Source organism: Pteronotus mesoamericanus, unplaced genomic scaffold (assembly GCF_021234165.1).
Source record: "Pteronotus mesoamericanus isolate MK-2021 breed Mesoamerican mustached bat unplaced genomic scaffold, CSHL_Meso_final contig_26, whole genome shotgun sequence".
Taxonomy (NCBI): domain Eukaryota; kingdom Metazoa; phylum Chordata; class Mammalia; order Chiroptera; family Mormoopidae; genus Pteronotus; species Pteronotus mesoamericanus.
Genome location: NW_026555109.1, coordinates 943,169 through 967,320, shown reverse-complemented (window position 1 = coordinate 967,320; position 24,152 = coordinate 943,169). Strand labels below are relative to the sequence as shown.

Here is a 24,152-nt window from a genome sequence, read left to right as displayed (position 1 = left end):
TCCCTTGTGTGTCTGAGCCTCTCACATATGTGGGGTTCCCATACATATGTATGCAATTAAATTTGGTTACTTTCTCTTGTATCTCATGTCAATTTAATTATTAAACCAGCAAAAAGAACCTAGAAATGTGGAGAAAAATTTCTTCTTCCTCTATTATCTAAGTAAGAGAAATGTTAACTGTAATCTCAAGTATCACCAGAATTATAATTTCTAGAAATGAAATATAAAAAGGCAAATGAGAAACTGTATTACATTTAGCATCCCTAGTCTTGGTGATGAATAACAGATGAAGAGATGCTTTCAGTCTCATGTGTTTTGGGAAGGAAGTTAGTTTTTTTAGGGGGGGATTGTAGGAGAGGGGAGCTTCTTTGAGGGATTTATCATTAGCTTGTTTGTTGGAAGCTGATTGGGACTCACTCTCTTGCTTGTTCTGTCAGCCCCTTGAAGAAGATGACAGTCGGAATGTTCCTGGCTTCCATGGCTTTTGTGGCAGCTGCAGTTGTGCAGTTGGAAATTGATGTGAGTTGCCCTCTGATTCTCCAGTGGCTTTTCTTGGCTCAGATCGGATGTTCAGAAGCCTTCCTTCTCCAGGACCAAAAGGATTAGAGGAGGCTATGATCATTGATAAACTAAGCTCTGGAACTATGGTCAATGTACCAAGGGGCAAAACAGTCCCTTTCTGATAGTGTGGTCTGAGGGTTCTTAGCTCTGGAAAGGATGCCAGGAACAGGGTCAAATGGGTATGCTTAATTAGGAGAAAACCTAGACAGCAGTTACATAAGGAGCTTCCATTGCACTTTTTATAATGGGAGAGAAGTTTATGGAACTTGTTCTTTTATGAACTCCTAAAAGATCTAGTTCAAAGAAGTTCAGCACTTACAAAGTACTTCAAAACTGTATAAATTGTCTTTCTGATGTGTGCCTTGCCTTTTGTATTCTAACTTTCCTTATAATGGTTTGTTCCCAAGCAAATTCCCATGTCTATTGGTCACACAATGGGGCTAAACTAAGCCCTAATGCTCTTAGTCTGAGATCAGGTCCTAGAAACCTGATCTCTCTCCCCTACTCCCCCTCTGTCATTTTCATTCTCTCTCTCTCATTTCTTCTCTAGTTTTTAATTTCTATTTTTTAATTTTTAAAATGTTTTATTGACTTATTTTTAGAGAATGGGGAGGGGAGGGAGAAGGATAGAAACATCAATGTGTGAGAGATACATCTATCAGTTGCCTCTCACACGCCCCCAACTGAGGACCAAGCTTGCAACCCAGGCATGTACCCTGACTGGGAATCGAACCAGTGACCTTTCAATTCACAGGCTGGCACTCAATCCACTGAGCCACGGTAGCAAGGACTCTATTTTTTTAATTTTTAATTGTGATAAAATATACATAACAAAATTTACTATCTTAATCATTTCTAAGTGTACAGTTCAGTAGTGTTAAGTATATTCACATTATTGTACATTTAATCTTCAGAGTGTTTTATATCTTCCCAAACTGAAACCCTATATCCATTCAACAAGAACTCCTCATTCCTCCTCCCCAACCCCTAACCCCTGGAAACCACCATTCTACTTTCTGTGCCTATGAATTTGAATATTCTAGGTACTGCATTAAGTGAAATCATACAGTATTTGCCTGTGACTGGCTTAATTCATTGAGCATAATGTTCTCAAGATTCAAACATGTGGAGCGTGTGTTAGAATTCCCTTCCTTTTTAAGGCTGAATACTATTCTGTTACGTGGATAGAGCACTTTTTGTTTATCCATTCATCTATTGATGGACACTTGGTTTGTCTTATCTCTTGGCTGTTATTAATAATGCTACTATGATCATGGGTGTACTCACTTGCTCTTGAACATAGCTAGCCTTGTGGAAAATGAATTGTGGGGCTAAAATAGAAATAGATTGCTTTAGCGACACTGGAATTTGAGAGAGAGCAGGTAGGAAAAAGGCAGAAACCCTGAGGCAGGAGGGCATAAAGCATTTGTGAGAGGCTGTTTAGAGCGCCAATCCAGGGCTGAAGTCTGTGCTTCCAGAGTTACAGGAGAGGCATCTTGGGAGAGCACATCTCGGGTGCCACACAAAATAAGCATTCATTTAAACTATGGTTACTCTAACCCCTCAGATATCAGGCTTTATAACTTAGGATTCCTTGACCTAGAGGTAGATGGGTAGGTCCAAGGTATGAGCAAGAATGGCCTCTTTCTGATTACTTTCATGTTCTGTGCAAACATCATTTTCTATGGGTACCATGAAGTGAGACATTTTCGGGGGCAGGGGTAGGAGAAAGGGGACAGGTGTTTGGTATGCTTTAGCCAGCACAGCTTTCCATGGCTAGGGAAAGTGATTCCAGTGCCATGGTTAAGTTATATTCCATACAAACTAAAGACCTCACTTCCAATTATGTTTTATTTTGCTCAGAAAACTCTTCCAGTCTTCCCCAAAGGAAACCAAGTCCAAATTAAAGTATTGAATATAGGAAATGAGAATATGACTATATATTTTCCTGGAGAGACGGTGCACCTTGTCCAAATGTCTCAGGCAAGTAGAAGGAACTGCAGTTTTCTTTTCCATTGTTTGATCTGAGGTATAATAGAATTTGTGGAAGCTGATCTTCTTGGTCCTTGTACAAATTCCAAGACTCACCCAGAAGTGAAATGTCTCAGTATTTTGATCTCCTTTTGGTTTCACTCTGGACCAGTGCACATCAAACTTTAAAGTGCATACGGGTTCCTGGGGGAGCTTGTTTAAATGCAGATTCTTAATTGGCAGTTCTTTAACCTCTGTTTGTAAAAAGCTTTTAGGTGTTGCTGCTGGTGGTGCATGGACCCACAATTTAAGTATCAAAGTATGTGTCAGTGGTCCTCCACCAGGAGCAATATATAATGGGAGATAAGTTTATGGAACTTGTTCTCTGCAATAAGAACTCCTAAAAGATCTGATTAAAAGAAGCTCAGCACTCACAAAGTTCTTCAAAAATGTGTCTTTTTGATGGACTTCTTCCCTTTTGTATTCTAACTTTTCTAATAATGGTTGGTTCCCAAGCTAATTCACATGCCTGTTTGACCCACAAGGGGGCTAAACTAGGCTCCTAGTGTCCTTAGTCTGACATCAGGTCCTAGAAACCAAATGTCATGTAGTTAAGAGACATCTGACAATCTCTGGAGACATTTTTGTGGTAACATCTAGGAGTGCTATTGGCATCTCTTATGTTGATGCCAGGGATGCCAACACACAGCAGCCCATCCCAACAAGGAGTGATCTGGCTCCATATGTCAATAGTGCCGAGGTTGTAAAATCCTGATGTGCACAGTCATTCGTCTGGATTAAAGATTCTCCATCTTGAGTCCATATTGGAATCTCCTGGAAAGCTTTGAAAATTCTGATACCTGGGCCCCGCCCCCACAGATTTTGATTCAACTGGTCTCATTCCTGTTTAGACATGGTTTAGAACCACTACCTTAGATCTTGCCAAACTAATAATCTTGAAGAAAAAAGAAAGTTTGACTCTCGATGCTTGGGGCAGCCCAGTATTGATTACCTCCAAGGCTGATGGTTTTCTTTGCCCAATGACAAACATAACTTCCATATCATTTATCTTCATAAAACAAAAGAAAAATGCTTGATAAAACTATACTTCCTGCGATAGTACTAAACCTCATGGCAGAGTCCTTAAGGGTTGGGGGCAGGGTGAGGGGCGGCTAAGACAAACCAATGCCAGCTCCCCCAAGGCATTTTTCAATGTATATGAACATACACTGGCAATGTCAAATAATATACCATGACACAGTTCAGTGAAACAGACCAGAGCAAGACTCTGCAGCGTTAACTATGACTCCTTTCCCTGTTACAGACAAATATGTTTAGGACTTTTGATGTGACTGAACTGACAAGTATAAACATTTCTTCTGCTGAATCACTAGTCACGCCAGTAACTCCTAACTTTGAGGAGGGCCATCGCCATACCCTTCTAGTGTGGGCCGCAAACCATTACGAAGTGGTAAGTAGCTGGACACTTATAGCTTACTCTTTAATATATGTGATATTAGAGACATGGCCTTTTAGTGGTGTGACTTTTTTTTTTTACCTATATGTAGCCTCAATTTCAGCCTTCTTGAAGGACATAAGTCATTTGACATCCAATAAAAGTTTCACTGGTGGACGGGAAGGATTAATATTAAAATTTTTTCTTATTAGAAGGGCAAGTGTGATCAAGGAATGTGCATAAAGGACCCATGGGCAAAGCCAAAGGGATGTAAGATTGAGGCTGGGAGATGGGGGTGGGTGGGGCAGGGGAAGTGGTGGCAGAAAAATGGAGACAATTGTACCTGAATAACAATAAAAAATAAATAAAAGATTGTAAGAAGGCATTAGATGGAAGGACCCACCATCCCTACTCCTCTGTAATGAGGAATTCCTGGCCTTGACCATACTGAAAGGTTCAGGCAATTGAAAAACCTGCAAGATGGAACTGGGACAACTGGAAGAAGAGGGAGATCCAGGACTCCCATCAGAAATGGATTCTGATTGAACTGAAAGGAAAATCCATGGGTACCATATTCTGAAATCTGAGTGTGCTCATGATACGCTACTTGTTAGAAATTAGCTCTCATTGCAAATCATCACAATATAATACTTAAAGCAAACTGTGCCAAATGTAATGACTGACAGAGTGACATGGGGTATCACCTTGATGTGATCAGAGAAGTACAATATCAGGCATGATTTCCAACCCTCTAAATCTCTGTCCACTAAGAACTCAGAACCTAAAATTCTACCATTGATACCTAATGTATTTTTCTTGAACAATGCTTTCTTTTTTAAAATTATTTTATTTTCCTATTGCTCAAATACATTTGTCTCCATGTTCCTGCCACGACTTTCCCCAGCCCCACCCACCCCCACCTCCTACCCTCAGTCCTTCCTCACTTTGCTTTGTCCATGAGTCCTTTATACGTGTTCCTTGACCCTTCCCCTTCTTTTCCCTGCACCCCTCCTCCCTCGTCCCCTCTGGTTACTGTTGGTTTGTTTTTTCTCTCAATGTTGCTGGTTAAATTTTTCTTGCTTGTTAGTTTTGTTGATATAGGTGAGATCATATGGTATTTTTCTTTCACCACCTGGCTTATTTCGCTTAGCACGATGCGCTCCAGATCTATCCATGCTGTCGCAAGGGGTGGGAGTTCCTTCTTTCTTTCTGCTCTGTAGTAGTCCATTGTATAAATGTACCACAATTTTTTGATTCACTCATTTATGGATGGGCACTTAGGTTGCTTCAAATACTTAGCTGTTGTGTATTGTGCTGCTATGAACACTAGGGTGCTTAGGTTCTTTTGAATTGGTGTTTTGGGATTCTTAGGGTATAATCCCCGCGGTGGGATTGCTGGGTCAACAGGCAGTTCCATTTTTAGCTTTTCTACTTTTCCACAGTGGCTGCACCAGTCTGCATTCCCACCAACAGTGGACTAGGGTTCCCGTTTCTCCACAGCCTCGCCAGCACTTGCTGTTTGTTGATTTGTTTATGATGGCCATTCTGACCGGTGTGAAGTGGTATCTCATTGTGGTTTTAATTTGCATTTCTCTGATGGCTAGTGATGATGAACATCCTTTCATCTGTCTCTGGGCCCTGTGTATGTCCTCCTTGGAGAAGTGTCTGTTCAGGTCCTTTGCCCATTTTTAAATTGGGTTGTTTGTCTTCCTGGAGGGGAGTCATGTGAGTTCTTTACATATTTTGGAGATCAACCCTTGTCCAAGGTATCATTGTCAAATATATTTTCCCATATGGTATGTTCCCTTTTCATTTTGCGATGTTTTCTTCAGCCGCGCAGAGCTTCTTCTTTTGATGTAGTCCCATTTGTTTATTCTTTCCTTTATGTCCCTTGCTCTAGGGGACATATCGATGAAAATATTGCTGTGTGGAATATCTGAGAGTTTCCTGCCAATGTTCTCCTCTAGGACTTTTACGGTGTTGCGACTTATATTTAAGTCTTTTATCCATCTGGAGTTTATTTTTGTGTATGGTGTCCGCTGATGACCCAATTTCAATTTTTTGCATGTAGCCGTCCAGCTCTCCCAACACCATTTGTTGAAGAGGCTGCTATTACTCCATTTTATGCTTCTGCCCCCTTTGCCAAATATTAGTTGCCCATATAGACATGGGCTTATTTCTGGGCTTTCTATTCTGTTCCACTGGTCTATGGGTCTGTTCTTGTGCCAGTACCAGACTCTTTTGATTACACTGGCCTTGTAATATAGTTTGATGCCAGGTATTGTGATCCCTCCTACTTTGTTCTTCTTTCTCAAAACTGTCGCAGCTATTCGGGGTCATTTAGAGTTCTATATGAATTTTTGAAATGTTTGTTCTATATCTGTGAAATATGTCGCTGGTATTTTAATAGGGATATGTGTTGAATCTATAAATTGCTTTGGGTAGTATGGACATTTTGATGAAGTTAATTCTTCTAATCCATGAACACAGTATATGCTTCCATTTATTTGTGTCTTCCTTAATTTCTTTCTTGTGTCGTTTTTCTGAGTACAGGTCTTTTACCTCCTTGGTTAGGTTTATTTCTAGGTACTTTATTTTTCCTGTTGCTATAGCAAATGGGATTTTTTCCCCTGAGTTCTGATTCTGATATTTCATTGTTGGTGTCCAAAAATGCCTTTCATTTCTGAATATTGACTCTGTATCCTGCTGTTTTGCCAAATTCACTTATTAGGTCAAGTGGGTTTTTGGTGGAGTCTATAGGGTTTTCTATGTACACTATCAGGTGATCTGCACACAATGACAGTTTTACTTCCTCATTTTCAGTTTGGATGCCTTTTATCTCTTTTTCTTGTCTGATCTCTGTGGCTAGGACTTCCAATATTATGTTGAATAGAAGTGGTGAAAGTGGACATCCTTGCCTTGTTCCCGATCTTCGTGGGAAAGCTTTTAGTTTTTGCCCGTTGAGTATGATGTTGGCTATAGGTTTTTCATATATGGACTTTATTATGTTGAGGTATGCCCCCTCTACTCCCACTTAGCCGAGTGTTTGTATCATAAGTGAGTGCTGTACCTTATCGAATGCTTTTTCCACATCTATTAATATGATCATATGATTTTTGTGCTTCCTTTTGTTTATGTGATGTATTACGTTTATTGATTTGCGAATATTGAACCATCCTTGCATCCCTGGGATGAATCCCGCTTGGTCATGGTGCATGATCTTTTTAATGTATTGCTGGATGCGGTTTGCCAATATTTTGTTGAGGGTTTTGGCATCTAAGTTCAGCAGCGATATCGGCCTGTAGTTTTCTTTCTTTGTAGGGTCTTTATCTGGTTTAGGGATTAGGATGATGCTGGCCTCATAGAACGAGTTTGAAAGGCTTCCGTCTTCTTGGACTTTTTGGCATAGTCTGAGGAGGACAGGGGTTAGTTCCTCCTTAAATATTTTGTAAAATTCTCCTGTAAAATGGTCGGGTCCAGGCCATTTGTGTGGCGGGAGTTTCTTGATGACTGCTTCAGTTTCCCCAGCTGTTACTGATCTGTTCAAGCTTTCTGTTTCTTCCTCCTTCATTGTTGGAAGATTATACTTTTCTAGAAATTTGTCCATCTCATCAGGGTTTTCCAATTTCTTGGCATATAACTGTTCATAGTAGTTTCTTAGAATCTTTTGTATTTCTGTGGTATCAGTTGTTATTTCTCCTCTTTCATTTCTGATATTATTTATTTGGGTCCTCTCCCTTTTTTCCTTGATGAGTCCGCTTAAACGCTCGTCAATTTTGTTTATCTTCTCAAAGAACCAGCTCCTGGATTTATGGATCCCTTTGTATTGTTCTTTTCGTCTCTATGTCATTCAGTTCTGCTCTGATCTTGATTATTTCCTTCCTTCTACTCGCTCTGGGCTTGTTTGTTGTTGTTTCTCCAGTTGTTGTTGTTTTTTAAGATTTTATTTATTTATTTTTAGACAGAGAGGAAGGGAGGAGAAAGAGAGGGAGAGAAACATCAATGTGTGGTTGTCTTTCGCGCGCCCCCTACTGGGGACCTGGCCCTCAACCCAGGCCTGTGCCCTGTCTGGGAGTCGAACTGGTGACCTTTTGCTTCTCAGGCTGGCGCTCAGTCCACTGAGCCACACCAGCCATAGCTCACCTTCCATTTTAAGTGAGAGCCTTGCTGGGTAGAGCAGTCTTGTTGGCAGGCCTTTACTTTACGTTAATTGGAATATTTCTTGCCATTCCCTTCTGGCTTGTAGTGTTTCCTTTGATAGGTCAGCTGCTAGTCATATTGGGGCTCCCTTGTATGTTTCCACCTGTTTCTCCCATGCTGCCTTTAAGGTTCTCTCTCTGTTTTTGATATTTGCCATTTTAATTATGAAGTGTCTTGGAGTGGGCCTCATTGGGTTCCTCTTGAATGGGACCCTCTGTGCTTCCTGGACTTGTATGAATAAGGGAAATTTTCCATCATTACTTTTTCGAACAGGTTCACCATCCTTTCCTCCTCTTCTTCTCCTTCTGGCATCCCTATTATATGGATATTATTACGTTTCAGGTTGTCCTGCGTTTCCCTAAGCACCACTTCATTCTTTTTGAGTCTTTTTTCATTTTCTTGCTCTTTCTGGGAGCTTTTTCCTACCTTGTCCTCCAGCTCGCTGATTCAATTCTCTGCTTCCTCAAGCCTGCTTTTGATTCCTTCTACTGTGTTCTTCAATTCAGAAATTGTATCCTTCATTTCCTCTTCCCTCTTGTTGATCGTTTTTATGTCCCTTTTCATGCTGATATAGTTTGCAGTAAGTTCCTTGTAGTTTCCCTGTAGTTTTTGGTAATTCTCTCTGAGCTCACTGAGCTCATTGAGCTTCCTTAGAACCATTGTTTTGAACTCAGTATGTGATAGTTTACTTGCCTCTATTTCACTTAGTTCTCTTTCTGGGGATTCTTCCTTTCCCTTTGTTTGGAGGATGTTTCTTGGTCTTCCCATTATTTGTGAGATTCCTCTTTTTTGCCTCTGCTTCTTAACTTGATCTGTCTTGATTTCCTGACTTTGTGATGTTAACTTCTATGGGTAGAGACTGCTAGGTTTTTTTTTTTCTTTCTGGATCTGCCTCTGATGATGTCAGATGTTGACTGTGTCTGACCTTAGGCAGTCTGTTTGAGATTTCCAGGAATCTACTGACTGTGACTGTCTCCGTCTCTTGTTAATCTAAGAACTCTGCAGTCAGCCATCAGGCTTAGACTCCACAGGGAGGGGCAGAGTCCCTCCTGGTGGCGGGGTTATTGTGCCCTCTCATGGTTGTGTTGCTTAGGGGCGTGGTCTGCCTGAGCCAGATGGCTGTTGCCATATGGGGGATGAGTCAGCTTCAGGATCCCACCAACTACTCTCTCCATTCTCTTTCTAAAGCCTCCTTCTCCAGCCTCTCCTCAAGTGTCTCTAGATCATTCTGCACTCCTTTTATCCAGGGATCTACTAACTGTGGCTGCCACTCTGTACTCAGCTGTCAGGCTTTAGCACCACCGGGCCAGGGCCAGGTCCCTCCTGGGGGTGTGGTTATTGTGTTTTTTCACGCTGCTGTCACACAGGGGAGTGGTCTGCCTGAGCAAGATGGCTGCTGCCACATGGGGGATGAGTCAGCACTGGGATCCCACCAGCTACTCTCTCAGTTCTGCCCCAGAAGCCTCCTTCCCATTTTCTCCTCAGGCATCTCTTGCCCACTCTGCTCCTGCCTTTGCCAGTGACCAGGGTAAGTGGCTGCAAATAAAAATTTATGCATTGGCCCTTTAAATGGCTCTTTGCATCTCCAGCTGCCTGTCTGGCAGAGAGCAACCCTGCCACTTTTCCCACCCTGTGGTTATTTGTGTACTTTTTGGGCTCTGGTGCTGTAGGCTGGAGATCCCCACTTACAGTTTAGACCCCACTCTTCTCAGGGGGTTCAACTGGCCATCTCAATATCCTTCTGGTGCTGCCACTGTGGATGCCCTGCCTACCCTCTCAAGTCTCTACTGTGCTCCTTACCAGTTAGGTTGTGCTAAAGCTGATTTTTCTGTCTGTCCAAACTTATAAGGCTTGCTATTGTCCAGTTGTTTGTTACAGGTGATTTCTCCACAATTTAGTTGTAATTCCAGATTGGTCCTGGGAGGAGGTCAGTGTTACTTCCATTCAGTACTTTGCCATCTTGATTCTCCTAGAACCATTGTTCTGAACTCAATATCTGAGAGTTTACTTGCCTCTCCTTCATTTAGTTCTCTTTCTGGGGAGTCCCTCTTCCTTTCTATTGGAGGGTGTTTCTTTGTCTTCTCTTTATTTGTGAGACTCTTCTTTTTGCTTCTGCTTTTTCAAGTGATATGTCTTGACTTCCTGACTTTGTGGTATGAACTTATATGGTAGTAGACCTGTGAGATTCAGTGGTGCAGCTTCCTTGATCTCCTGAATTTGCTGGTCTTTGGGTGCCTTTTATGAATTATATGTTGGCTCTCTGAAAGTAATTGAGTTTTTATTGTTGTTTGGTGGTTCTTTGGTGGAGCCTACCCTCCAGCTGGTCAACTGAGGGTCACTCTTCCCACCACACCTTGTGTGTTTTTGTGCATGTGCTGCCAGAACAATACCACAAAGCACACAAAACAAACCCACATCTGTAAAAATAACTCCCTCTTGTAATTAATTCCACTATCAACAGTAAATGAACCAGTATTAATAAGGCTGTAAAGTGATTAAGACTATTATAAGAAAAGAGAGACATAAACTATTAGTATAAAATCTAATGACTTAACATGTATAAACTTGATCTGCCCAAAGTGAACGTTAAAAAGCTATGTAGTAAAGAAAATATTGCAAATCATGGAGAAGACCACAGTGGGTTTTGTCTTGGTAGCCTGTAGTATTAACCATTGTTTTTACTTTCTGGACTTGTCTCTGAAAATGTCAGATATTGACCCTGTCTGACCTTAGGCAGCCTGTTCAAGACTTCCAGGAATCTACTGTCTGTGGCTGTCTCATTCAGCTGTTAATCTCTAAATTTTTTTTAAAGGAACTTTTGAATGTAGTGTGTGTATATACATATACACAAGTCACACAGAGTACATGTGTGCATTCTCAGTGACTTTTTGAGGTGAAGTTTAAAATATATCTTTAATTACATTAACTTTAAAATTTCACCCTGAGTAGTTGGAAAATTGGAGCAGTTTATTTAAAAATATATATGTATGGTGAAAAAATAAAGTGAATGTAAAGCAATAAAAATACATATAAAATATGTCATGAAAAATATAGGCCTCTGATTATCCATTCAGCATATAAAGCAGTTATGAAGGCGTAGTTGAACTGAATGAAAGAGTTGTGGATATTCACTAAGGTGAATTTAAGTGAGCCTCTATAGAACTGCCTTATAGAATTAAGACTTATGGACTATGTGTTTAATTACGGAGCTATTGAATGGCTTATTCTACATTCTCATAGAACAATGTTCTGTGGAACCATTCAAAAGTAAGTGCGAAAAATTGTAGAGGCTCATGTTAACTTCAAGGAAAACCAGGGCTGAAGGATGAAGCCCCGCAATGTAATCATTATGCCCTCAGCTTCCAGGATAAATGTCACCATGATTCTCCTCAGAGGCTGAAATGGTAATCAAAATGTATCTAATGGATTAGATTTTTAAAATATTTTCTTTTTCAGGTAAAGGATGGCCTTAACCAGAAGCCAGAAAAAGGACAAAATGGAATTAGGTACATGTATTTCTTTAAAAATTAAGTTATTTCAGCTTCTTATGGAAGTAATGCATACCTGTAGTAAAATCCGACTGTAAAATGATATAAAATGAGACTATGGGTTTACCCCAAGAAGGTAAAGTTGATTCAATTGATTCAGTATTTTAAAAAATTGCTCAATATAATTCATTATCTTAATAAACTAAAGAGGAAAATCCGTGAAATCATATCAATTGACGCAGAAAAAGCATTTGATAAAATTCAGTATCCATTTATGAGAAAAACTGTCAGTAAACTAGTAAGTAATTGAAGGGAACTTCCTTTCTCAGAAAAAAGATATCTAAAAAAACTCTCCAAGCTACCATTATACTTAATGGTGAAAGTCAAAATGCTCTCCCCATAAGATCAGAAACAAGGCAAGACCATCTATTCTCTTTACTCATATTCAACATCCTTCCAGAGGCTAATGCAGTATGACAAGAAAAAGGAGTAAAAATATCTATATTGAAAAGGAAGGAACAAAACTCACTACTCACAGGTGGTATAATTATCTGCATAGAACATCCCAAGAACTCTACAGTTAAAAAAAGCTCATGGAATCAATAAGTGAGTTTAGAAAGAATGCACAATACAAGACCAACCACAAATCAAGCATATTTTTTGTACACCAACAGTGACTCGTTGGAAGCTGAAACTTTAAATAGCCAGTATAATAGCTCCAAAAGAGATCTTGCTACCCCAGCTTTTTTTTCTATTTGCATAAAATATCTTTATCCATCCCTTTATTTCAGTCTGTGTATCTTTTGTTCTGAAGAGGGTCACCTGTGGTCAGCATATATATATATGGGTCTTGTTTTCTTGTCCATTCAGCTTCCCTGTGTCTTTTTATTGGGGCATGCAAGCCATTTACATTTAAAATGATTATTGATAGGCACATATTTATTGCCATTTTATTCTTTTAAGTATGTTCCTCTGGGTTTTTTTCTTCTTCCTTTAACATTTCTTGTAATACTGGTTTGGTGGTAAGAAACTCCTTTAGCTTTTTCTTGTCTGGAAAGCTCTTTATTTCTCCTTCAATTTTGAATGATAGCCTGACTGGGTAAAGTAGTCTTGGTTGCAGATAATTGCTTTTCATCACTTTGAATATTTCATGTTAATATTTACTGGCCTGAAAAGTTTCTGTTGAGAAATCAGCTGTCAGTCTTATGAGAGCTCCCTTGTAAGTAACTGTCTTTCTCTTGCTGCTTTTGAGATTTTTTTCTTTGTCTTTAACCTATGCCATTTTAATTATGATGTGTCTTGGTGTGGGCCTCTTTGATTCATCTTATTTGGAACTCTCTATGCTTCCTGGACATGTGGGGTTTTTTTTTCCTTCACCAAGTTAGAGAAAGTTTTGGTCATTCTTTTTTCAAATAGGCTCTTGATCCCTTGCTCTCTCCCTTCTCTTTTTGGCACTCCTATAATGTTGAATGATGTTCACTTCATGTTGTCCCAAAAGTCCCTTAAACTATCCTCATTCTTTTTCATTCCTTTTTTTTTTTTTTTTTTTGCTGCTCTCACCTTCCAAATCACTGATTCAGTCCTCTATTATATCCAACCTGTCTACTGCATTCTTCATTTCAGATATAGTATTCTTCATTTCTGACTTTTTTATGATTTCTGTGTCCTTTTTCACAGAAATCATGTTGTAGTTCTCACTAAGTTCCTTGTAGTTCTTATTAAGTTTCTTTGAACATCCTTATAACCATTTTTTTCTGAACTCTATATCTGATAAGTTGCTTGCCTCCATTTCTTTTAGGTATTTTTATGGAGATTTCTCCTTTCATTTGGGACATGTTTCTTTGTCTCCCCATTTTAGCTGCCTCTTTGTGATTCTTTCTATGCATTAGGTAAATCTGCTGTTGTTGTCAGGGTGAGGCCAGCATCATTTATCAGGCCCACAGAGACCAAGATTTGGCCATGTAAAGGGAGGGTCAGACATACAAGGTAAATAAGGCCACCATCCTAGAGCCACACAACTCAGTCTGTTCTAGCTTCTTCCCAGAGCCTGAGAGGAAATGCTGATAAGGCTTGTGGGGAAGCCAGGAGAGTGGTCCCCACCCAAGAGTCACATAATTCAATCTGTCCTGGATTCTTCCTAGCCCTTGGCATGGCAGATCCTCCAGGAGTCAGGGGAATGGAACCACTGGGATCCCAGAGAGTGGGGCTTGCAGGTCTTCTCTGAAGAGGAGGTACCAAGTCAGTTGTCAAGGGAAGATGCAGGAAATATCTCCCATCCCAAAGTCACACAACTCAATCACTGATATCCCCTGAGTCTGGATCTCTATATCCTGACCCAGGCAGCTGACTCCTCAGCAGGATGCAACTCCACATGGCTGGCCAACAGGGAGTCCAGAGGGTGGGGCTGCTGCATCCCCCCAAGCTGATGCCATATAGAAGGGAGTGTTCCACCCAAGAAAGTTGGCATCTATGGTGTGAAAGCAGAACTCAGCTCAGGGATCCTGGTGGCTGTCCCTTCAGCTCTCCCCAGGAGCCACAAACCCCAGTCTCTCCTCATGTGATTCTAGGCTCCCTCCACCAGAGCCTAAGGTGAGGGGCTGTAAATGAGATTTTGTGTGTTGGCCCTTTAAGAGGGCACCTGTGTCTCTAGCAGACTTCCATCTCTCCCTGGTAGATAGAATCCCCACTGATTTTCATAGCCAGATATTATGTGGATGCCTCTTCTTGGTTCTGGTACTCTAGGCTGGGGAGTCCAGCTTCAGGTTGAGATCCCACATTTCTCAAGTAGGACCCCCAAAGCTGAGATATTCTTCTGGAATCTCAATCACCGCCCATGGGAGCAGGGCAGGTCTTTTCACATCTTCACCCTCCCTACCAGTCTCGATGTGTCTTCTTCTATAAGTCTTTGGTTATAAGACTTGTCTTCAACTGGTCTTCCATTGATTATTCAGATTGAATGATCTATAATTTAGTTGTAATTCCAATTTCGTCCTGGGATGAGGTGAATGTATCTTCCATTTACTCCACCACCATCTTGGATCCTTCTATCTCATGCATTTTTTGACATTATATATTACTAAATATGTATGTGTCTATAAACAATATGTTTTTTACTATGTTTTTAAGTAATGTTATTGTCATGTGTATATGTCATTCTGCAATAATATAAATATTACAAAATATTATTTTAATGTTTTGCCATATTGATGTCCACTGTATAATAATTTATTGTATGGGATACCACAATTTATCCATTCCTCTTTCAAGGAAATTTAGGCTTTTTCCATTTTTCCAAACAATGCTGAAATCTACATTCATGTGTTTCTTTGTCCACATGTGGATGTTTCTCTAGGGCAGTGGTCTTTATAAACCTTTCATCACATTCAATAAAAATATTTTGAGCACACACCGACAGTGTATGAATACAGTATCCTTTATGAATTTGTATATATAACCTACTGTACCAAATTAATATGTGCCTCATAGTAATATAAAAAAAATATTAAAAAATGGGAAAAGTGAAAAAACATTTTACAAATATTTTTATTCATTATGGGTACAGAAATAATTAGTGTAGATAATTTGATTGTGTGCTTCATTCATTTCTTTAAAAAAAAATCTCAATTTTAAGACTTGAAAAAAAAGTTATGCAGAGTCCTGGTTTTAAGTTTGGTTTATTTCAATTGTCATACAGATAAAAATACTTTAAGGAAGGAGTGAGGGTAAGGCATAAATGGCTTTAAGTGGGTTCAAAAAGAAAACTTCATTTAAAAAGTTGTAAAAGTTTTATGATCCAACATCTAAATCATAGGGATGCCAGTAGGAGAAGAGGAAGAGCAAGCAATTTAAAACTTATTTGAAAAAATAATGAAGGAAAACTTCCCCAATCTGGTGAAGGAAATAGACTTCTAGGAAGTCCAGGAAGCTCAGAGTGTCCCAAAGAAGTTGGACCCAAGTAGGTGCATACCAAGACACATCATAATTACTACCCAAGATTAAAGATTAGGAGAGAGTCTTAAAAACAGCAAGAGACAAGGAGACAGTTACCTACAAAGGAGTTCCCATAAGACTATCAGCTGATTTCTCAAAAGAAATTTTGCAGGCAAGAAGGGGCTGAAAAAAAGTTTTTAAAGTCATGAAAAGCAAAGGCCTGCATCCAAGATTATTGTATCCAGCAAAGCTATGATTTAGACTGGAAGGGCAGATAAAGTGCTTCCCTGATAAGGTAAAGTTAAAGGAGTTCATCATCACCAAGCCCTTATTATATGAAATGTTAAAAGGACTTATCTAAAAAAAGAAAGATAAACTATGAACAGTAAAACAGAGGGGTGAGGAGGGGGAAGAATGCAGGAAAAGGTACAGGGAATAAGCAACATAAATAGTAGGTACAAAATAGACAGGGGGAGGTTAAAATTAGTATAGGAAACAGAGGAACCAAAGAACTTATGTGTACGATCCATGGACATATAAAGGGAAGGAATGCTGGAGGGTGGGGCATGTAGGGTGGAGGGGAATAAGGGAGAGAAAAAAATGGGACAACTATAATAGCATAATGATTAAAATATATTTTTAAAAAAGATTACATTAACTCCAAAAAATAAAGTTGTAAAAGTTTTAACAAGTGCTAGAACAACTGGAAATTCACATGCAGAAGAGTAAAGTTAGATTTTTACAACCTGATACCATACACAAAAATTAACTCAATGGATCATAAAGGTAATATAAAGAAAATAATAAAATTTGTAGAAGAGTAACAGAAGTAAATGCTTGTGACCTGGGTTAGGTAATGGTTTCTTAGGTATGAAACCAAAAGCACAAGCAACAGAAGAAAATAATAACTTGAGCTTCACCAAAATTGAAAACTTTTGTGCTACAAATAATATCATCAGAAAAGTGAAAAGATAATTCACAAAATGAGAAAAATGTCTGCAAATCATATATCTAATGAGAGATTTATATTCAGAATATACAGGGTCTGGTACAAATAACACCCTTTTTATTATAGAATCTTTTATTACAAAATAATGAGCATGTAATTCTGTAACATAACAATATCACACTCAAGCACACCATATGACATTTTAGGTGAAATGTTCAAATTAAAACTATAAATTATTATACCCATATTACTACCCTACCAACCACACCCAAGCAGGCATTACTTCTGTTGGACCCTGTATAAAGAATTCTTATAGGTCAGTAATAAAAGGACAGATATCCCAATTTTTTACAGGGGAAAATATTTAAACTGAAATTTTTCCAAAGAAAATGTACAAATGGCCAAAAACCCATGAAAAGTTTCTCAAAATCATTAGTCATTAGAGATGACTATGACTTGAAAAATGAAAAGACCATAATGAAATACCACTTCAAACTTACTAGGCTCTAATTAAAAAAAAAAAAAAAAAAAAAAAAGGCAGTAAAAAGTGTTAGCAAGGATGTGGATAAATTGGAATCTTTGAAAACTGCTGATGGAAATGTAAAATGATGCAGCCACTTAGAAAAACTTTTCTTCAAAATGTTAAACATAGAGTTACCATATGATCCAGCAAGTTCACTCCTACGAATGTGCCCAAAAGAAATGAAAACATATGTTTACCCAAAAACTTCTATATGAATGTTCATAGCAGCATTACTGACAATAGATGAAATGTGGAAACAACTCAAATGACCATCAAGTGATAAACAAACTGGGGTCTACCCATACAATAGAATATTATTCAGCCTTAAAAAGGAATGAGGTACTGATATATGCTATGAATGCACCTTAAAAACATTATGCTAAATAAAAGAAACCAATCAGAAATACTTCATACTATATAATTCCATTTACATGAAATGGCAAGCAAATCCATAAAGACAGAGAGCAGATTAGTGGTTGCCAGGGACTGGGGGAGGGGCCATGGAGAGTCACTGCTAATGAGTATTGAGTTTCTCTTTGGAGTGATGAGAATTAGATTACTGCGATAGTTGCACAACCCTGTGTACATACTAAAGCCATTGAATTGTATACTTTAAATGGGTGAATTTTGTGGTATGTAAATTTATTTCACAAAACTGTTTAAAAAAAAAAGGAACCAATCTCTAGTCACTTTGGTTATTCTTTAAGGAACTGGTCCCATCTTGTCATTTTCTCAGATGGTTCCCATTCTCCATACCTCATTCCATGATCACTTTGTAGCCTTAAACCCTGGTAGTCCTAAGAGGACTAAACTAACTTGAGCCTTAATGGGACCCTACCACTGACTGGGCCTGATCACAATTATTAAAGCATAATAGATCTTGAATCTCTGCTCTCCTCACCCTTCAAAGCACTCAAAGTGTGTTTGCTACTTATGCTTTATTTTCTATGTGTTCAAAACACATCTGGAATGCATAATGTTGCATTTTTTTCAGATTATTGTATTCTTTTTGGTATCTTACACAGGTTGAGATATTATGTCAGGAGGATAATAGTACTCTAGTATAGTTCTTTAACCTTACAGTGAGATTTATTTGGAGTCTTGTAAGTTATAAAGCCAGGCCCCAGGCCCAAGGGTCTACTTCCTAAATTCACATTCTCCCCACTGTCTCTCTTTTGAGTGGTTCATATTAACCTTTGATAAAAGCGGCTTTGACAGTTTGGAGCACATTAGTTCTACCTATTAGACTCCTTGGGACACATCAGGTTCAGTTTCCTATACTAATCATCTATCAATGTAAGGTTTACATCACTATCAAGTGCCTAAGGATGTCAGGACCTGAGTTTAATTCATAACTTCTCACCAATTTCTGCTTTTCATCTCCATCACTTTTGCTCTAAAACTTCTGAAGCAAGGAACATAAAGGAATAGCTACCCTCTTGAAGGGAAAGAGATCAATACCTATTTCAGCCCATATTTAATATCCCAAACATCATTGAAATAGTTCCCAGTTACAATGTACTTAGAACAGTTCCTGGTATTTAACTATATTAAAATTTTAGGTGTGTTCTCGTGAATGGGTGAGCAAGGGCCAAGCCCGGGGTTGCTTACTTTCTGCCTTTACTCTAGAAATCTTCTGTAAACATCTTCAACTCCTTCTGAGAGGGAGTATATCCCAACTTCAGCTGCATATACTGTAATTTAGAGCTAATCATTCTTTAGCCCAGTCACAAGACAGATTTCTGTTTTCTGTTTCAGATTTGTAAATGCTTTTGGTGGGAGCTTCAATGTCACAATGGATGGGAAAGTATATGAACATGTCAGCAGTCACAATGCCAGCAAATACAAGTTTTTTCCTTCTGGCATGTAAGTACCTATATTGGACACTTTGTTCCAAAATTCAAAAATTTCAATCTTACTCTTTAAACAATATATTGAAGCTTTTAAAAAATTTTATTGTTATTCTACTACAGTTGTCCCAATTTTTCCCCCTTTGCCCTCCTCTGCCCAGCCAATCCCCTGCTCCCACAGTCACTCCCCACACTGTTGTCCATGTCCGTGGGTCATTCATACATTTTCTTTGACTAATACGTTCCCCTTCTTTCCACGATTATCCCTCTCCCCCTTCCCCACTGGTTATTGTCAATCTGCTCCATGTTTCCATGCCTCTGAATATATTGAAGCTTTTAATACCAAGAATGTTAACCTATATTATTCTTTCCTTCCACAGAAAAAACATCACACTAAGTTCTGCAGAGATCCCAGAAACCTGCAACAATTCTTTTACATCCAACCTTAGTTTTGGTAGTGCATATACCTATGTAATCATCAGGAAGGTTAGTAACCCATTCAATCAAATCAGAAGTGCTTCTCAAACTTTCTTCACCTGAGTCCTCACAAACACCAAGGACATAGTTATGATTTAAATCGAGTGTTATTAAGATCTGTATTTTAAATGGGCTTAATTAGAATTAAGTTTACCACCAAGTCTTTAACTTATCGTTGACTTAAGTTCACCATTAAAATAAAACTGAACAGATGATTTACTCTCACTAGAAGTTCACGTTGACCAGTATTTGATACTCTTAGTTCACAGAGATAACAATGTTTTAAACAAAACTGACTGCCAATCTACTCTCTTATTTAAAAGGAAAATACTAGTGAACATATTTTCAAATCCCACTTGGCTATCTCATCACAAGTAAAAAACACAATGTTATATATTTTCATTGAAAATGTTTACTTGATAAATCATATGACATAACCCTAGAAGTCAAAACTCAACTTGCCAGTTCGAACAATTCTTACTTTAGAAGCAATCTTGATTTTAATTTCTTTTTCTTACTTTTGCCTTATTTGTTTAGGATGATGGCTGCCCTGAACTGAAAGAATTTGAAGATATTTCACCCAATTCAGTTAGCATGGCCCTGCAAATCCCACAGTATTTCCTCCTCACCTGTGGGGAAGTGGTTTTCTCTGTCACAGGATTGGAGTTCTCATATTCTCAGGTTTCTTGTTCATTGTTTTTACCACCCTTCCTCTGAATCCCTACCTTCAAAATGCTGCTGGGCCTTCATTTAAATCTGGGTTAGACATACATTTATAATGTAAAATAATTCTAGAAAGCATTATGGTATATTCCACCAAGCAAGGTTTTTGAGGTCAACACTCCTACTATTTATATTGACTAAGAATATTACTGTTTAACTTCATGAGTGCATATATCACGTCTATATTCCCACAGTCATACACAGAGGTTTATACTCCTAAGTAGGAAAAACTATATTAACAGTGGTTACAAAGGTCATGATAGTCAGGTGACTCTGCTTTCTGAAACAACCCAATGGTATCAACAATTCATAACAGTGCTCATTTCCAGGTCTGTGTTCTCATTATCTTTAAGGTTCTGAGGTCTCTCTGTAGCTCCTAGTAAATACTGATTAAGTCCTAGATTTTAAACATTAAAAAACTATTGCTTTATGAAGATTATACTAATGAGGCAAATTTTGCTGATATCTGACTTATAGTTTAATTTCTAAATGATTTTAACAAAGCTGCAGTTATAGTCATTGTATCCCCATAATATCTAGTACATTCAAGTTTTTAGTAGATTGTAAATATGAGCTGGATAACCTCTTTCTGTGGTGATCTCAGTCTAATAAAGGAGATTATATAACAGATAACAAGAGTTTGAAGAGAGGTTTTAGTGACGTGGCAGGGAAGCTCACAAAAGAGCAAGCTCACAGCCTCCAAACAGCAGCCTCCACGTGCCGGGGAAAAGTGTCACGCTGGATGTCTTTGCTTGGAAACTCTTCTACAGAAATAGAATCAGTTCATCTGTAGAGCTGTCTGTTTAACTAGGATGGCAACTTTGCAAGTATGTAGAAAGTGCAAAACAAGAGCTTCTTATAGATTTGCACAACTTGAGGATTTGGGGTATCTTGCTATACAAGCAATTATCCCTTTTATATTCAAGCCAGCCTGACTTTTAATGTGCATTTTTAGCATGACTGCTTAATTAAATGAATTGATGAGTTGTGTTCACTTGCTGAAGATGAGATCTGGATTGGGATTCTCTTTGCTTCCTCAGGCTCCTTCCAACATGAAGTCAGTGCTTCAAGCAGGATGGTTGTTGACAGTGGCTGTTGGCAACATCATTGTGCTGATTGTGGCAGGAGCAGGCCAGTTCAGTAAACAGGTAGGTATGATATGGAAAAGGAAATGTACCTTTGTCTTATTAATGGTCATCATGATGTCCCTCCCAAGCCATTTACATTTACATGGTCATCTCAGCTACTGGCTGAATAAAACTTCCAGACTGGCCAGACAGGATGGTTACCAAATGGTGTTATGGCCAAGCATGTGCTGATTCTTCTTATTTCCACCGGGTGTTATGCTGTTGAAAATTGACAACCAAAATAACCAGATTGTGTTAACATACATACACCCTAATGTCGTTTACTAGCGAAGAAAAGATCTCTCCTAGCTTCAGTGAATGTAAGTTAATAGTCCCAAAGCAGACATGTTATCCAGAAACTGTCATAATTATTAAAGTTAAAGCCATTCTAAAGATCATTGTAATTTTTTCCAGCTAAAGTAAGGGCTTTTTATGATTTTTAAACTCTCTCCTTCAGCATATCAGCATATCTACCCTATAAGGGAGTTATCCCTCACACCACCCCATCAGTTTCATTACTTCCCCTTCCGGGTCCCATCAGGGTGTGCTCTTGACCTCAGGGTACTGCCAAAGGATAACAGGAGGCTCTTAACTGCAAAGAGTTCAGCATATTCTTCTTTTGAGTGCCTTGTATTCTCTTGGTCTCCATCCTTTTAAGGGCCAACTATGTGCCTTAAGACTGGAGTTTTTCAGAAATTTTCTCTCATCTTCCCAAAGTCTTGTGTTTCTGTATTCCATTGTTGTTAGAAAAATGTTTTCTTGAAACTTGAGCATTCACAAAAGCTGGCCCTTCTATATCTGTGTCAATAACTGACCTTTCTATGTTTATAGCAGAAGCCTACCAACTTTCCCTAACAATTTAATTTTAAAGCACCTTCCATCTGGACATAGCAAGAAAATATACACATGATATATACACTACTATAACTGATTTTGTTTTTGTTTGTTTCTTCCTCCAACTCCAATTCCTTCAAAGTGGGCCGAGTATATTCTGTTCGCTTCGTTGCTTCTGGTTGTATGCATAATCTTTGCCATCATGGCTCGATTTTATACTTACATCAATCCAGCAGAGATTGAAGCTCAGTTTGATGAGGATGAAAAGAAAAAGAAGTCAGAAAACCTATATAGCACATTGGATCCCGTCTCACAAACAAGGATGTGAATGTCAGGAAGCCAGTGAAGGATGGAGTGGGCCCAGAACATGCCCTGACAGCTGTCCCCAGTTGGCAGGACACTGTTGGATAGCCCCTGATGGGGAAAACTTCAGAATTATGAACCAGATCAAGAAAGCATCTTTTGAAGCAGCCATCAGTGAACATAAAACTCTGGAAGATACCTTTTTTTAAAGAGAAAGTCTTATTTAATATATGCATGCATGCACACTCACACTTTTACACACTGAGATCATACCATGCATTTAACTCCTTTCCTATCACACAAATAAAGTTATTTTGGACTGACTTAATTTTTTGAAAGGATGACAAAAGTTCCATATTGTTTGCATTCTAGTACTGTATAAAAACAATGTTAAGCTAGACCAGAGACAATGTGAAAGTGAATTTGTAGGTTTAAGGATGCTGTATAATAAGCTAGTATTAACCAATACCTTTACCTTTTTTTCCAGTCCTGTACCTTTTTTAAATTATGTGTAACTCAAAAGATCACCCGGGTAAAAGCCAGTAATGATTTTTGGAGTCTCAATGGTATGAAATAAATTCCCATTCTTAAGAATCAGTTTCTGTGTGTCTTTGGGTAGGGTAAGAAATTCTTAACATGTTTTTTGGTTATTAAAGCTGTGCACAGAGTAAAATTTCATCAGAAATTGATAAAAGCATGAACAAAAGAAATTCTAACATATAATAAATTCTAGGAATATGAAATATAGAGATTTGTGTGTTTCTGGTTTTAGTTTCCCCAGGAAGAGATGGAGAGAGATATTTCTCTTTTTTTTTAAGATTTTTATTGTTTGTTTTTTTATTTATTTATTTTTAGAGAGGGGAAGAGAGGAAGAAAGAGGGAGAGAAACATCAGTGTGTGGTTGCCTCTCGCTCACACCCTACTGGGGATCTGGCCTGCAACCCTGACTGGGAATCAAATTGGTGACCCTTTGGTTCACAGGCTTGCACTCAATCCATTGAGCCATATGAGGCAGGGCCACTTCTCTTTTATTACTAGGATCTTTCTATGTGCATATTTACATACTATCTCAAAGTGTTTTTCTCAATACTCATTAGCATTTTCTGCTTGAATAAAAATTCTTCCAAAACATTATAAACACTTAATGCCTAATTTATTCTATAGATACTTATCCTTTAACCATTCCCAGGTTTCAGAGCCAAAACAAATCTATGTTGGTACTCTTGTAAAAAGAAGCAAACATTCTTAGACAAACTTGTACACAGCTCTGAATGTTGGAACTGGTGCCTGGATTAGAAGGGAGGGCCCATGTTAGACATGCTTCATGCACAAACTTGTCATTGCACTATAGAGAGAGAATGAAACTGGTGGGGGAAGTAGGAGACTCAAAATCCAGAGCAAGAAATACACATGTAGTGATCACACCTTGCTGAAGACCTTCTCTACCCTTAAGATCAAGTGCTCATTCTTTAACTGGGGCCCATGAGGCTCCTTTCTCTCTGCTCACTCTGATCTAATCAACATTGACTTTCTTCTAGTTCCCAGAATGCATCAAGTTCTTATTTCCAGGTCAAAGGCTAAAGAAAACTCAGATTCTGAGATACTTATTCTCTACCTACTGCTCACCCACACCCTCCACCTGGCTCGATCCTCTTCATTTTCAGGGCTCAGGCCACGTCAAGAGTTTCCCTGGCCCCACTCCCCTACTTCACGTTGTGCCTCCTTTGAGGTCTCTGCCATGACGCACCCTCAATGTACTA

General features: G+C 38.7%; 1 protein-coding gene across 1 annotated transcript in view; it reads left to right on the top strand.

Annotated features, from left to right (window-relative positions):
- SLC15A1 (solute carrier family 15 member 1) overlaps window positions 1–22,417 on the top strand; it is a 64,554-nt gene extending 42,137 nt beyond the window's left edge. The window contains exons 16-24 of the mRNA XM_054574319.1: window positions 438–519; window positions 2,425–2,544; window positions 3,857–4,003; window positions 11,645–11,694; window positions 18,837–18,944; window positions 19,309–19,414; window positions 19,943–20,086; window positions 21,169–21,276; window positions 22,232–22,417. Coding sequence (XP_054430294.1) covers window positions 438–519; window positions 2,425–2,544; window positions 3,857–4,003; window positions 11,645–11,694; window positions 18,837–18,944; window positions 19,309–19,414; window positions 19,943–20,086; window positions 21,169–21,276; window positions 22,232–22,417 — 1,051 coding nt within the window. The remainder of the gene's footprint in view (window positions 1–437; window positions 520–2,424; window positions 2,545–3,856; window positions 4,004–11,644; window positions 11,695–18,836; window positions 18,945–19,308; window positions 19,415–19,942; window positions 20,087–21,168; window positions 21,277–22,231) is intronic.
- The last annotated feature ends 1,735 nt before the right edge of the window (window positions 22,418–24,152 follow it).